General features: G+C 40.3%; 1 protein-coding gene across 1 annotated transcript; it reads left to right on the top strand.

Moving 5' to 3' along the window:
- The first annotated feature begins 14,413 nt into the window (after window positions 1-14,413).
- si:ch211-212d10.2 (uncharacterized protein LOC557710 homolog) lies at window positions 14,414-16,418 on the top strand. The gene is given in 4 exon segments (XM_034705918.1): window positions 14,414-14,878; window positions 14,881-14,919; window positions 15,964-16,061; window positions 16,392-16,418. Coding segments are annotated over 4 exon segments (312 nt in total). The 5' UTR covers window positions 14,414-14,730.
- The last annotated feature ends 482 nt before the right edge of the window (window positions 16,419-16,900 follow it).

Below are 16,900 nucleotides of genomic sequence, written 5' to 3'. Positions count from 1 at the left end.
GATTATTCTGAACAATGTTTTGACATATTTCAGAGGTGAGGATTTACACTGTGGGAGATTTTTATCTTTCAAACTCTCCCATATGACTGGAGAAATATGCTTGCAAAGCCTGCTGCAAATTTCTTGCACACTGGGAAAAAATAACAGGGTCAGAACGTTGACAAGAGAACTTCAGTCTTCTGCGTAAGTGTTTTAGCTGCAGCAGCAGTATTACCTCTGGAAAAGAAGAGTAAGCAGTCAGAACTGAGGTATGATATTTGGAGTAAAAGAGACAGCTTGAATTCAGCTCTTTAAAATATTCAGAACTGCAACAACTATGTGCAATAAATACACATTCAGCAAAACCATACAAGTATTAGTTTTTAACTTGGAGGAACTGGAAATTTCATATTATACCCATTTGTTGAAGTCATTTGAGTGTTTTCCTCATTTGTACTTCTTTTCCATCTCTCTTCTTTCACACTTTTTTTTGTCCTGAAGCTTCAGACAACTAGAAAGTCAAAGAATTAAGTGTATATTAGGGCCAGTAACGGGGTCATAAGTATCAGAGCAGCTGCTGCAATTATCTCTGATTTGATCTGGTACTCTAGCAACAACAGAAAACAGATCATAAAAACTTGTTTGACATCTGTTTGAAAAGCTCTGCATCTGCTTTGTAGTTTACGAGAAAAATAGATTAATGTAAAAAAAAAAATTACTTCAACATGGGTTGAGAATCAGCAGAATATTGTATTCTGCTCATGTTAACTTTTCAGTCCTTTGCTTAAAGATTTGTGCAACATTGCATTAATGACAGGACCTTATCCCTTCAGTTTTTTCATAAAGGAATCAAACTGGACAATCACTAGACCTTAGGCCCTCCAGATATCTGACTGGAAAGACACTCTGCACCTCATTAACTGTTCCACTGTGTCTCTAAAGCCCCCAGCTCACACTTAGAGGAAAGTCAGAAATACATAGAGGATTCCCTGGATGAAAATGCAAGTTATTTCAACCAGGCAGCTTCTGCACTGACCTAGTTTTTAGCAAGTGCAACTTATTATATTTGCCAGATCTGAAGTGAAATATAGTAACATCTGGAGACAACAGGTGTCTAGGGCAGATTTTTGCCCCAGATGTTAGTGAGGTGTGGCAAAACAGAAGTGCAGCCCCAACCTGTTACACAAGCTTTATTATGCAATGAATGAACGCTCATTTGAACAAGAAGTAAACTTTCTGATCAACCAGTCATTGTGTTTTTGGACAACAGTGCACTGGGGATCCAAATCAGGTTTCTTGATTGTGAGATTAAGTTTTAGACTGTTTGAGTAGCCAATGTTTCTTTGAGTTAGTGAGCTACCTTGGTGAAGTGGAATGGCGAATAATTATATCCTCATGTTTGAAAGTGGGTGTAGAGACATGCAGAACTAAAAGAACATGTGTTACAAAAGAGGGGAAGCTTATGCTCTGACTCTCCTGATTTCCAGTGGCTCACCAAAACAACAAAATCCAAATTCACTGCATAGTTTGTGGTGATTGATTGGTGCGAAGTGGTTTAGGTATATGCACCACTAGCTTTAAGTTTTAACTGGAAGGCTGCCTTAAAGATCCCATTTAATTAAAAATAACATGTTTTTCCTTGCCTGTACATATGTACTTAAGTCAGCCTCCAGCCTCACAAACTTGTATAGAATAGAGGAGCAAAAAGCCTCTTCATTGCCTCTGTAGCCCATCTGCTGAGGTAACATAACTTGTACAAGACAATTTGAATTTGCTTCTGTGGTGACATAACAATAGGAGTGATTTGCATCAGCTTGCATGCAAAACTGCTCCCACTACCAACTCCTTGAGTTATTCTACTTCTTACTACACCTTACTGATGTTGCTTTGGTGTTGTAGGGCCAATATGTCTAAGGTTAGAGTTGAACACACTGACTTCTCTGTTGTTGGTTGCTAAAACCAACTTAAATGTCTATATTCTGTCCCAGCATCGCAGGACCAGAGAAAAAAGTGGTTGCTTTTTATTTTTAACAACAATGAGATGACTACAGTTGGTGCCAATTTCTTTGTTTGTGCTAACCACTTCACCTCAGACTTATTCAACAATAAGGGCTGTCCACATAAAGTTACAAACAAAAGACAAAAGTAGGGATGTTGTAATAGAGGCTGCAACACTCAACAGGTGCCTACTGCTGTTTGGGATCAGAGTCTAGATCATATGTGTGTACTGGTGTTGGTTCTTCTGGTGCGCTCACCGTGCTTGTTTTGGTGTTTTTCTGACTCTCCATCTGCACTGGACTACATCCCCCCCATCATTCAATATTCAGGCAGCCATGTACTGACCATGTTCTGATGGATCAGACCTACACAGACCAGTTTGTGGATAATGAGGTTAGAAACTGGGAGACAGCAGGTCCTCCACATCTGAGATATGAAGATCTTTCATTTTTTGGGTGAATATTGTGTTTTACAGGTGAACGTTGAGTATCTTTGTTTCATTATGTTCCTTTAAAATGTTGCTTACTGTCAATTTGAGTATGAGGGAAAATATAATGATGTGCCCGTGGAGCTCACTGTGCACGTCGGGCACTTGGATCTGATTTACACACAGAGGATTGAGGATCCAAGGCCCATTTTAACAAACTTCCCATAGTGGGTTCATCCAGCTCTATTCAGAATCCCTGTGGTAGTTATTTATGTCTTTGGCTTCAAAAGTATCTACTCAAGAAAAAAACGTTAAGGAATTTGACCCAATGGACAAAGTTAAGATGTCTGCAACAATGAGTTATCTGGTACAACCTTCTTTCTTAACAAGTCCCTTAGGTTGAGATGCATGTCTGCAGTCGTTGCACTTGCACACTGTTCTGAATTTAACATCCTCACATCCCAAATGTGTGAGACAGGAACTTTGAGATACTGATAAGTGATTTGTGGATGCTGAAGGGAACACAGCTTTCAAAAAGATTTCTGTTTGAAGTGTTTCAGATGTGTTTAGTGAAGACAGCCTATGAACTGTTTCTATTGTGGTTGGTGATTTCAGTTTTATCAAAATACTGTAACTAAATACTACATTTTTTGTCATTTACACTCAACATGAAAGGTAGCTGATCATACAATATTCATACTGTTAAACTGGTTATTTATTTAGTCATTTTATTCTTTATTTCTATATTTGGTTGATTCTGGTAGAAAACTATGATATAAGAATGAACAATGCTGCATGTAGCCTTGATTATAAGGCATCACTTATACAGTGGATATCAAAAGTCTACACACCCTGGTTAAAATGCTAGGTTTTATGATGTAAAAAAGAGTGAAGATCAGCTGTTCTAGGAGGATTTCATGACTCTTCCTCAGTTGCATCCAAGCGGCAAACTCCGGTCTCAAACGATGAAGCCAATGCGGAAGTGATATAAACTGCAATACATCAAAAATCCGCTTGAGGCTGGCTGCAGAAACACCGGAAACCACATAGATATGAATGGGAAAAAGACGATCTTTGCAGCATTAATAAACATGTTTACAGCCTGGTTCAAAAAACGGCTTGGCCCTATGAAGCTAATCTCTCTAATGGCACACACTGTACGGGGGGTGAATTTTTTTCTAACGTGACGGTTCAGAAGATATTAAGATTATGAGTTTTGCCCAAATAAGGACATGACTGACGTGACTCCCGGTCGGGAACACACAGCCATTGGCTAAGAGGCTCACACTACGTCACACTCTGCCCAGTTGAGTTCCGCATTACCAATATGGCTGCCGCCGTCGATTTGCTTCAAAACAGCTCTCAGGAACAGATGGGTGACGTCACGGATACTACGTCCATATTTTATACAGTCTATGGTTGCATCTTACAGCAAAAGCCGTTGTTCACAGGGAGCTTCCAAAGCAGCAGAAGGATCTCAATGTTGAAAGGTATCAGTCAGGAGAAGGGTACAAATAATTTGGCAAGGCATTAGATATACCATGGACCACAGTGAAGACTGTCATCATCAAGTGAAGAAAATATGGAACAACAGGCCCATTACCAAGAAATGGACGTCCATCCAAAACTGAGGAAAAGACGTGAAGAAAACTGGTCATGGAGGCTTCCAAGAGTCCTACAGCCACATTAAAGGAGCTGCAGGGATTTCTAACCAATGCTGGCTGTTCTACATGTGACAACATCTCTCCTATTCTTCATATGTTTCTGCTATAGGTAGGGTTGCAAGATGGAAGCCTTTTCTTATGAAGAAAAACATCCAAGCCCGGCAAAATGTTTCAAAAACATACATGACGTCTCCCAAAAGCATGAGGCAACTGTTTCATGGTCTGATGAAACCAAGGTTGAACTTTTTGGCCATAACTCCAAAAGGTATGTTTGGCATAAAAACAACACTGCACATCACATAAAGAACACCATACCCACAGAGAAGCATGGTGGGGGCAGCATCAGATGGAACCAGGGCCTTAGTCAAGGTGGAGGGAAGTATGATCAGTTACAAAAAACAGTCAGTTTAACACAAAACCTCCAGGCCTTTGTTAGAAAGATGAAGATGAAGAGGAATTTCACCACAACGAAAGCAAAGCAAACATCCAAATCAACAAAAGCATGGCTTCACTAAAAAAAAATTAAAGTTTTGGAATGGCCCAGCCAGAGTCCAGACCTGAATCAAATCGAACATCTGTGGGGTGATCTGAAGAAGGATGTGCACAGGAAATGCCCTCACTATCTGATGGATTTGGAGCTTTTTTTGTAAAAAAGAATACTTCCGTCAACCAGCGCACCTAGACCAGTTGGGGGTTCGGTGCCTTGCTCAAGGGCACCTCGGCAGTGTCCAGGCAAGTTAACCAGCACCTCTCCAGCCACCAGTCCACTTGCCAAACTTCGTCCATGCTGGGACTTGAATCACAAAACCTGGCATTTTAACAAGGGTGACTTTTGATATCCACTGTATGTATAACCCTTGAAATCACGACATAAAAATGACATGATGTGTTATTTCCTGAGAGCTGTCTCCTTTTTCCAGTACTAAGTCAAATACCTGTCTGGTGAATGTTGGCTTCCTCCAGGACTTTAAGCCATCAGTGACTACATGTTTTTGATTCCATGTACAGGGACTCAACATGCAGCCTGGGGGAACAGGGTGTCTGGTTTGGGGATCTGAGAATTGCATCTCTGCGTTTTGTGGGTGATTTGGTTCTGTTGGCTTCATTCAACTATAACCTCCAGCTGGAACTGGGATGGTTTGCAGCCAAGTGTGAAGCAGTCTGAATGAACAGCTCTAAGCCTGAGGCCATGGTTCTCTACCAGAAAACAGTGGATTGCTTCTCCAAGGTGGGGAGGTTAAACATCTTGGGGTATTTTTAATGAGTCAGAGAACTATGGATTTTGAGACTGAAAGATGGGTTGGTGCAATATCAGCAGTTATGCAGGCTTTATATTGGACCATCATTGTGACAAGAGAGAGAGAGAAATTCTATTTCCACTTTCAACAATCTTTAAACTCATCGAGCAAGTGAAAACTTTAATGCAAAGTCTTTAACTCAATGATGTATAACCAATGTCTGGTTGCAATATATTTTTCTTTTTAACTATCTGACAATCTAAAAGTATCTGGATTATTTTTTTCACCGAAACATGGGGATGAGCTTTGGTTTTAATCTCTTACACTATTATTTTAAAATGTTATATCTACATTTTCCCCATTTTGCAAAGATAGCGTGAGTATATGTAAAGATAGTAAAAGTCTGTGAACATGTTGAGTTTTGCTCAATTTTTTTTTTTGTTTGAAGAGTACACTTTCCCAGATGGAGGAGTCCCCCCTTACAAATCGATCTCTCCGCCTCTCCGTGTGAGGCAGACTGGCCAGAGAGTCTATCATGTGGTAGGAATTGTTGGCCAGTGCAGTTTTCATCTCCTTTCATGGTCTATGAAATGACCTTTTATAGAGCTGAACCTTATTTATGAATCCTTACATTTATTGCTACCTCAAATATTAGACTGGTACAAGTGTCCTTTTTGTTCTTAGATCATTTATGTCTTTTTGGCCATTGCGTCTTTTCTGATGGAAATTTAAGAACATGGTTTATCTATTAACGTAACTTTTATTTTTTTGAACCACTTGAGCGAAAAACCTTGAAGAGGTATATACCTTTAAAAATTACAGCTTGGGACATGTGTCTTTAATGGATTGTCCCAAAACACAAATTTCAAAGACACAATATAGTGGGTTTTTTTTTTTACTAACTTTCTGAGAAGCAGTTGTTCTCTATCATTCAGTCTCTGGTCTATCTTTTTCCAGACTGTAACTCTCTGTCATAAAATGTCCTATTTGTTTCCAAGGGCCAGGGATCAAAGTGCATCCCTTTATGAGTACCAATATGGGACATATGCTGATTTTGTGAGGCTTGAAGCATCCTTTGGAGAAAAACAAATACCACTATTGGGCATGGACAAAATCAGCAAGCCATCCTGATGGCAACTGGAGGAAACAGATTCAACCCTTCACCATGGGCCACTTTAAATGCAATGTTCCTGCAACAGTTGTTCTGTCTTTTTATCTCTCTAATGGGGCCTCAGCTAGCAATAATTTATCGCATCCTCAGCTATATAGAGTATGTGTGTTGTCTGTGACAAATTATGCTGACAGAAATGCAAAATCTTTTTTATTTCTTCTGGAAAACAGAGACCAGTCACCAGTCAAGCATAACAGATTGCAAGTTATTGCTCTAGTGGGGCCAAAACTATTGCTTAAGTAGCTGATCTCAGCATGCGTCACAGCTCAATATGAACAATATGAGGCTGAGGAGGAGTTCGATCTCATAGAGCAAATCACCATGACTAACAGGTAAGACAAATAGTCACTTAAGCACGACATCTATGATAAAATTATAGACATACACTTTTTGTGTTGTTGTTTTTAGCAGAACCTTCAGTGTTTTATACTGTTGTGGTATTTTGGAACTAAAGGCACTATGATACCTCTGTCTCAACTGGACCCCTCTTTATTGATTAATAAAAAACACAGCACTGGATCCTAATCCTAAATGCTCATGAGTAGTACACATCAGCCTAAGTAATTCTCCCTCCTTTGATGATGCTGAACCCCTTCCATTTATAGTTATTTTATACCTCATTCCCATTTAGGAGCAGTAACATGTATTCATGAACCAGGTTTTCAATCTGGGAGGGGGGAGTGACCAGCAGATAAGGGGTGGCAGGTTGGAATAGAACCTGGGCTAACTGCTTCAGGAGTTAGCTTTTTTACATGGGGTGGGTATCTTAACCACTAGGCCAAACTGGCACCCCCATCTGGAAGTTGTGTTTTTTTAAAAAAAGGATTGGTCCAAGCGCTGTTGCCTCACAGCGAGAAGGTTCCTGGTTTGAGTACCCGGTCGGGCAGGCGCCTTTCTTGTTGGAGGTTGCATGTTCCCCCTGTGCATGCTTGTGTTCTCTCCAGGTACTCCGGCTTCCACCCACAGTCCAAAAACATGCTCATCAGGTTAATTGGCTACTCTAAATTGTCCGTGGGTGTGAGTGTGTGAGTGAAAAGTTGTCTGTCTTTCCATGTTTCCCCTGTGATAGGTTGGCAACCTGTCCAGGGTGTACCCTGACTTCTGCCCGAAGTCAGCTGGGATTGACTCCCCCGTGACCCTGAACAGGATAAGTGGTCAAGATAATGGATGGATGGATGAGTGGATGGATGGATGGATGGATGGATTGATGGATGGAAGGATGGATGGATGGATGGATGAATGGATGGATGGATGGATGAATGGATGGATGGATGGATGGATGGATGGATGGATGGATGGATGGATGGATGGATGGATGGATGGATGGATGGATGGATGGATGGATGGATGGATGGATGGATGGATGGATGGATGGACGGGTCCAATAGGGCTGCTACTTTGGAGAGACATAATGTCTCCAATAAACTTCTATTACAATTCAGAAAACAACTCTCCGTTAAAAAATACTCTTTGGTGGGTACAGTTTTCTTTCTTTCTTTCTTTCTTTCTTTCTTTCTTTCTTTCTTTTCTTTCTTTCTTTCTTTCTTTCTTTTCTCTGGTCATTATGTTGTCATTTTGTACGCTTATAACTGTGCAATTTAGCCCCTTTATCTTTCATAATTAATAATCTGCAAGTAGTATTGTGTTTCTGTGGAGCACCTTCTGAGCTATGTCTGTGTAAAATGCTGTATAAATGCATTTTACTTACTCCCTCTAAAAATAATATTGTTTCCCTTTCAGTACTAATCCTAACAATATATTGCTTCCAGATTTACTTAGGGGATATATGGCACACTGAATAGATATAAATGGGTTTCTGCCAATGACCTTGGCACAGATTTTCAGCCCAGTATCGTCACATTGCGATGACATCACAAATGTATAAATCATAAAGATGAATGAGTTGAGAGGAAAGTTTGACAAATATGATATTTTTATTGATCAAAACTCATAAATGCAGAGTTATATTTGACTTTGCAGGGTGAGATGCCCTTTCATCACTTTAAGAGACATCTTTTTGGGTGCTTGTGGATGGTGCTCTATGAAAACATATCCTTGGACGACAAGGGGATTTTCACTGCAATATAGCAGGCTGAGGAAACTTCTCATAAAAAAGAGAAAGTTTAAAAAGTTGTGTATAGCTCACTCTTTATATTACACTGTAGCTCATAGTAATCACCTTAAACCTCTGGGATCTGGATGCCCCTTGTTTTTAATTAGCCACGCTAGCTTTGTGGCTCTGGGGATGGCAGTCTCTGTCTGCCTCCCTGAGCTCTGACCCATATGTAAACAGCTCACACAACTATTTGCAGGATAACCATGAAATTATATACAGACACTGTACTTCCCAGAAGATTAACTTCAATACATCTGGTGATCTCCCAACTTTTCCTCAAACATGAGCACGACATTTATGTTTAAAGGCCTCCAAAATCATGTGCTGGATTTCTACAAAACAGGTACAGATATCTGTGTTGACAACACTCTCTTGATTTAGTTAATAACCAAATCTTTAGTCTTTATCTGACCCAGTGGCACTTTCATTTTAATGATAAAAAGAACATGAAAGCTTTGGAACACATTTACAGAAAATGGTGAACATAGTAAACATAACATCTCACCTACATCAGCATGTACGCATTGTTACCACAACCTTGTTATCCTGCATTAGCATACAGCTGAAAGCACTCCTGTGCAGTCTCACAGAGCTCCTAGCATGGCGGTGGACTCTTAGCCTTGTTAATTTAGAAGCCAGACTTGATCATATTTCCTCCAATCAACACAATCTTTCAACACAATCCAACATAAACCATATGTCACGCTGTAAAACTTCACCATACAGGCATGTCATGACAACTACACCTCTGCATTTTCATTTGGTAAAAACCTGCCTCCTCACTTCTCGAGATATCTCCCCATACAGTCCGTCTACAAAGCTGGGAACCTTGAAGAACAAGACGTATTGTGTCTGGATATAATCAGGTCTGAGGACATGAGGGAAAGAATGTAGCATAGTCTGATCTCTCTTGCAGACTTGTATGCAGTGGAGATGTGGGGGTGGAGGGCAGACTACAGAGGAGCTCCCTCGGGTACAATTAAATTATGTCTCTCCCATACAAATTGGTTGGAGAAAAACATCCTATGGTTTAATATGCTTGTAGGTCAAATAAGGTGCTCTTAACTGAACCATGCCCCATTGAAAATTGTTCTAAAACTTGCTCTACACTTTGTAGTATACCTCGGGAAAAATACTGTACCAGACACTTCAAGTCTTATTATTCCTGTCAGAGTATATCTCAGCAAACAACCTGCCGTATCTAAATGTCATCACTGACCTTCAGCATGACAAATACAATTCATAAAACAGAGTGTCAACACAAGTTTGCAGGGGAATGTGCTATATGTTGACAAGTTGAGAAAGTGTAGTGAAAGAGTGGACAGATAAAGGAGGAGGAAGTGTCTGCGTTCACTCACATTTTAGTGCTATCAATCACACTGATGTGATTAAAATCTCAAAATTAAATCACAAGAAAAGCAAACAAGGCCATCAATCAACTTTATAAGTCGATGTTTTTCACCCCTTGGATTTTGATGCAAGCAGTAGTGAAATTAAAGACTTTACATAATATAAAACTGACCTTGAGGTTGCTAAAACACAGTAATAAATCAGACTACTCAGGAGTTGCGTTTTAAGTTGAATGCCAATTAGCAGCAAGAGGTCTGCTCATCGTCTTGTTTTTCTGCATGTTTCCATAGTTCAGGCGAAACGCTGGTCAAATGAGTCATCTTGACATTCGCCCTTTTTCCGTCACTCAGGCAGCTTTATGTTTGGAAAAAGGCAAAGGATGCCTCCAGTCTACCTTGGCTGCCGCCAGCAGTTTAATGTGGATGTGGATCTGTAATGGTGTGAGCAGCTATGCCATGTCATTAGATCTGATTATTGCTCTGCACGGTCATATAACAGCCAACGAATGAGACTTTTTATAGGCCCAGGTGGTGCAGACACTGTTCACTAACCATGATCCTGTTTTCTAAGGTCCTGATGTACCCATAAACACTGCTAAACAAATCAAAGAGTGGTCTCATGAACACTATTAAAGACAGGATCCTTGCATGGCCTCCCTTGTAACCAGATTTAAACATCATTGAACCTTTCAAGATCAGGAGCAGCTTTTTTTTATCCGTCACACAACTGGATGATTTCATTGGCTTCTTTCAAAAGAGAGTACAGGTTTTCTTATATCATTCTGTGTTTTTATTGTCTTTTCCGTTCCCTCAGGACTTGGTATGGACTTTGGTTGACTTTAATCAGGGTTCTCTATTTCAGAGGGGAAGACCTGCTTCTGTACAAGGGGTGGTGTCCCAATTCAATCACCATTACCCAAACTTTCCAAACTTGGACATAAGCAAACGTTGACAAATACAGTTAACCTATAATAATTTGAATAGGTAATTTATGACACACAGTGACACAATTAGAGTAAACCTTTTGATAAAGAGATTCCATAACAGCACTTTAACGATTTCCATTGTTACACACACACACACACACATACATACTCACACACACACACACGCACGCACGTACACACACACACACACACACACACACACACACACACACACATACACAGCACTGTTCTGTCCAGCTGGCTCCACCATTTAGACAGACTTTGTTTGACCTCTTTTATGCCACTGTTCTACTTCTAATGCTGGCTGAGTGTCAGAAAGACTTTCCCCAAAGGTTCTACCTATTTACCTTCTACACAGACACTAAGAGGTGTAACAGTCCTGCCTTGGACAGGCTGTGTAAAATGGGCTTATGACAGCATGCATTCACTGGAGACATTTCAGACCTGTTTTTTTAGGTCATCTCTCTGATGATCATGATTACAAGTTTCATCAGACACACAATTCTATTTCAATCTGTCTTATATTTTATTCAATTTATAATTTCAAATAAAACATAACTCCAGTCTCCAGTGAGTTTCTTGCTGACCTTTCAATCTAAAAATAGCTCATGTGTTAGAAATCTTGTTTTGACCAGAGCAGCTGAATACAAAGAGAGTTCTTCATGAAGACAATGACATGCAAGTGGTTGCTGCTTTATCTTAATTTGTTCTTGAAGACTTGAAGAATTTCTGTAAACCCAAGTTTCAACATTATAAAGAAGAGAATTGTGGGTAACTTCTTTCAGCAAAGTCAGCAGCACTGCTGACTTATATAGAGTGCTCAAACGTTTATGACAGGACCTTCAAACCACTTATCGTTTTCCACATGAGACACAGCAGAGCCTAGGGGCTTATTGGGAATGCAGGTCTCTGAGGGCAGACATTGGGACCGGGCCGAGGAGTCAGTGGTGGGTTCAGTTTCCTGTCCTCAAAACATCAAAGTAGAGTCTGGATATGCATTTGAGGTGACATAACGACATTAGGGCTATTCATGGCTCACAGTTACAGCAGACATGAGGTACCAAGAAAACAATAGTATTATCCTCCTCTGAGCTCCTTTGGGAGCTTTAAAACATGTTGGTTCTTGTATCTGTATTGAACAAGAAGCACTGGAATGACATCATCCAGTAACAAGGAGCAAAGAAAGCAGGTAGTGGTGTTGTGAGATTGGCCCAAGCATTTGCTTAGCTAATGAAAACCATGTTGGCTGGAGAGCTGGTCTTCCATCCACCCTTGGGCGGATGAATTAGGAGACTTTAGAGGGTGGTTGCTGGGTTGTAGACAAGACGAGGCTAATGATGGATGAGTTTGGGCTCCAGTCACAGTCTAATGTCTCATTGGAGCCAGATTTCTCTACACCAAATTTCGCTTCATGCAATAGTTACACTGTCCAGTGGGTCTGAGTACCGCAATAAGAAGTCAAAGAAATTTATAGACAGTCCTATTCCTCCTGTGATCATTTTGGCTGTTTCTCGCTGCGTGCACCTTTGTTTATTAATCCTATCCAGACTACTGATTCAAATTTTCCACAATATATCATTTTGATTTCTTCTTAAATTTTTTCTTCTCTTTAAACCCCCCCAAATATTTAGGAACTAATTTGTGTTCCTTGCTGTTTTCTCACCTTACAGCAAGCCAAAGCAGAGCTGTGGGAAATGACTGTCAGTTTGTCAGTGCCTACCTCAAGCCTCCAGACTATTCACTTCACTGTGAACCCTGTTGGCTGAAGTCCTCGAAGACCCTTTTTATTCCTCAGTGCCCCACCCTCTAGAAGTAATACTTGGCACCAGTGCTGAAAATAAACACCTTTGGTTTTTCCTCACACTGCTGTATTAGTGAAGGTGTCATGATCCAAGCTTAACTGCATTAATTAGCAAGCAAAAATATTCCAGTCTGTGTTTTACCGCTGGCTGTTTGACTTTTTTTTTAAGGTATTTTCACAGAAATGCTGCAGTAAAATGAAATCCTGCCAAATATCTGTTGTAATTGACTGACAGGAGTGAATTATTTAAAATTTCAAGTTATTTAGCTGTCATTTGGAAATGGATGATGAGTAATGTATCCTGTTCCAACATTACAATTGGGTAAATTTATGTAAAGGCTGAACAAAAGCATTTAATAAGGGAATATGTTGTTGTCTTGGGCACTGCTTTGAGATAGTACACAAATAAAACACTCTACACTTGGTATAGAATAAAGTAGAAGACATCTGTTATTCAGATTACTGCTGCATAAGGCAGGAAGAAAAAAAGGTTCAAAAGTGTTTGATGACAAATCTCTACAAACACTTCAAAGATTACCACTGTAGTAACACATGATAAGTCTTTGGTTTGTTGTTCTGTCAATATGCTAAAGCTGTTAGCACACAACTAGAGAATTAGGTCACTTAGCTCGTGTTTCTTTGTACTGGCTTCCCTTATTCTTCAGGCGATTTTACTTTGGTCCCTCTTGGTGAGATCCAACTTCTGACAAATGCAGTAGCCTTTTTTTCCTTCCAGCCTTACAATGTTTTTACGCCACGTGCTCTCACCCTGTGCTCACACAGCATGCCTTACATGAGTCAGTTTCTCAAAGTGAGGAAATCAGAACAAGTGGCCTCTGTTATGCATCACTCCAGTCTAGACAGTACTCACATGACTTATAGGATAAACTGCCAGCAGCATTATTACTGGCACAATAAAGCCATGGAGCCAAGGTGAATAAAAGTGGAAGGAAAGCAGATCATTTGAATTTGAATTTTTGCAATATGACAATTAGAAATGAAAAGAAGGCTAAAGGCTTGAATTCAACTGGTAAAAATGTGTGGAATTAATTAATAACTCATCTTCATTGATCAAACACAGATGCCCAACTTATTCATAAATATAAAAGATCTCAGTCTGACTAATGGACAGCAGGATATCCTGTTTTAAGATGAATCTTGCTTAAGATTTATTCATTATCAAATGTATAAATGCTGAGCTGCTTTTGCACTGAGATACAAACATAACAGCAACCCAGCAAAACTTGCATTCACTGAGGGATGAACTGTTCATAATCATCCTTTAAACTGCCCGTTTGAAACTCAACCTGAAACTGTAAGCCAAATACCTGTCTGAAACACAGAGCCTTTTATGAACGGACAATAACAGGCTTTATAACTAATGATTGAGAAATGGTTTTGAGTGGTTTGGATAGTACATAAAAAGTAATGTTCCACATCTACCACAAACTTTGGGGAAAAGTCCAGCACTTTGTAGGTCCACTACAAGTTGTGTTCTTTTAGAAAGGGCAGCCAAGGAAATTGATGAACAGTTGCATTGTTTGAACATAGAGTTTATTTCACAGACTGGACCTTATCAAATTGGGTTGGAAACATGAAGTGGTTGTCCAGGTGTGTTCACTTAATATGTTCAGATTGGACGCTACCTGCACTTTGTTTACAGGCTTGTTCTGGCTGCAGCTGGAGCTGTGGGATTATAAATAGAACAGATGTAAAAACATATTGTGAAAGGAAAAACAAAAACATTTAACATGTTTACAATAAATAGGCCTATCTGCCACTTAAGTTATTGTCTGTGATGGACGTTTATCACACGCCACCTAAATGAACTAGCACTGCTGGGAGAGACGGTGCCCCCGCTGGCAGGCAGCAGCTCTATGAAGGCAGCTCGACCCGCACAGCTGACCGTCGTACGCGCGTCGGCCTGCTGATCATTATGGAATATTTTCACAGCGAGAGCAGCCAAATCCATTTTCACCGGCGGAGAAAAGCAGCCCCGTAGTAACACAAATTAGAAAACCAGCGTATATTGCCTTTTTTATGGCTTCTGGCTCCGGAGATGAGGAGGGAACCACGGACCGGGCTGTATGGAGACTCATAGGCCCGACCGCGGTGCTTTCCAAGCAGCGCTGCCGTCTGATGTACTCCTCCCTCGGCTACGACTCTGATGTCTGCCTCTTCTATGTGAGGAGGAGTTTTTCGCTATGGATGCTCGCTGTTCACATTCCGGTAATGCATCAACCAATCCATCCGCATTTTGAGATGTTTTAAAGGCACAATGGTGCAAAAACGTTTCATAATAAGTGTGTATGCACCCTGTAGTTTTGCTACAGTAATCTGCAATCCGTATCCATCATCTTGAATACAATGTGCATAGTATAGGGGTGTCAAACATGCGGCCGCGGGCCAAAACCGGCCCGCCAGAGGTTCCAATCCGGCCCGTGGAACGACTTTGCAAAGTGAAAAAACCACAGAGAAGACAATAACTGCAATGTTTCAATAAAAGTAACTGCTATTTCGAATTTGTCCTCTCTGGGTTGCATAAAATCAAAGTGCTGACGGTGACTTTTTTCTCAAAGCTCTATGATCCAATTAGCACTAAAGTTTACATATATGTAAACCCTTCACAGTAGGAACGGTGGATCCACAATCTTCGAAAGGAGCCATATATTGTATGCGTGCTTACCATACATGTGGTGCTTTACAGGTGCGCTCTGTCACTACTAACACTAGCACTACACCCCTGCATACAACACTGTCCAGCAAGCAGACTGTTCATGCTGGAGCTGAGGGGTCCGAAATAGTCAACTTTACCTTGTTCATTGTTATAATCTCTGTTCTTTTGCAGTAAACATTACACTCTGTGTCAGGTGAATGGGAAACCTGTGTGTTTGGTGTGTTCTCAGCAGGTTTCTGGGCTTTAAGAGTAAATATTTTTCCCCACTATGACTCATCTGCAAAAATACAACAGCTTCTTTGTAGAAAATAGTTCATTAAATGTGAACATTTTGATAATGTGCTTGTACTTTTTTGCACTAAAACAAAGGGGAAAATTGAGTTGTCATTATTTATAGGTTATTATGTTATGATTTTACTGGTCCGGCCCGGGCCCGTGAACTGAAATGAGTTTGACGCCCCTGACTTAAGTGTCATGCAAGCAGACATTATCATAGAAGACAGTCAGTTTGGGCTTTAGTTTTTTATGTAGACTACATGTGTGATAAACAGCCTGATTAACAGTTTTCTCTGTTTTATAGGTGTCCTCTGTGTGAGGGGACATTGAGGAGGCTGATGGGGTCCTGCAGGTCTTCTGCCCCTGGCATGACTATGACTTTGACCTCAGAACAGGGAAGTCAGGGACCTCCTTACAGGTCAGTGATGAAAAATAATACTATTTATGTTCAGTGTTACAGCTAAATGTTTTTGTGCTCTGTAGAAAGTTATAGACAACATAAAACATTGCTGAATGATCCTAAAGATGACTGAGTAAATGAAACTGAAATATCTGAAGGAAGAAGGGGGTTCACTTGCTGTGAGTTGACCTGAATATTGTCAGTATAATTGAATAAATCATCCATTGCTATAAATGTTGACGTGCCACTGATTGACAAGGCATGTGAAATCAAAGCTCATTCAGTCAGAGTAAAGATTGTGTTCCCCTCTTTTGTTCTATTAACATTTTTCTTCTGTTCTGTTGTTAGGATCCATGTGCCAATGAACAGTTATAAACAAGAGCTTAACTTTCAAAAAACATCTCATCTTCTTTCCTTAATCATTTTTTAGTAAACTTAGTTACTCTCTATAATCATAGTCAAGTTTTACATCAAAGCAAAATAATAAAAACAACACATAGTCTAACGTCACTGAGTTCTCTGAGGACTGTTTATGATATTTTTAAACCGTTGAATACTGTACTGTATGCTCACTTGTGCTTGTGAGGGTTCTTACTGCATTCTGACAGTGTGTGTTGTTCCCAGCTCTTATCTCTTGATATCCCTTTTCTTCACTTCTACACGCAACAAGTGTATGAAGTCAAGCTGGAGGATGGGCAACGTGTATGTGAAACACACCCAGCAGGCTTTCCCTACAGCCTTTTCCTGCAGATCAAGAAGAGCTGATCAACCTCATGTGGCTGTTTCATCCCTCAGTCCATCGTAGCCCACTTTAGCTATTTTAAGACTTGTTCCACAAATCCAAGCCATCTGAAACA

The sequence above is a fragment of the Notolabrus celidotus genome, chromosome 2 (genome assembly GCF_009762535.1).
Source record: "Notolabrus celidotus isolate fNotCel1 chromosome 2, fNotCel1.pri, whole genome shotgun sequence".
In the NCBI taxonomy this organism is placed as follows: Eukaryota; Metazoa; Chordata; class Actinopteri; order Labriformes; family Labridae; genus Notolabrus; species Notolabrus celidotus.
The sequence above is the reverse complement of the archived record's forward strand: the minus strand, read 5'-3'. Positions and strand labels throughout refer to the sequence as shown.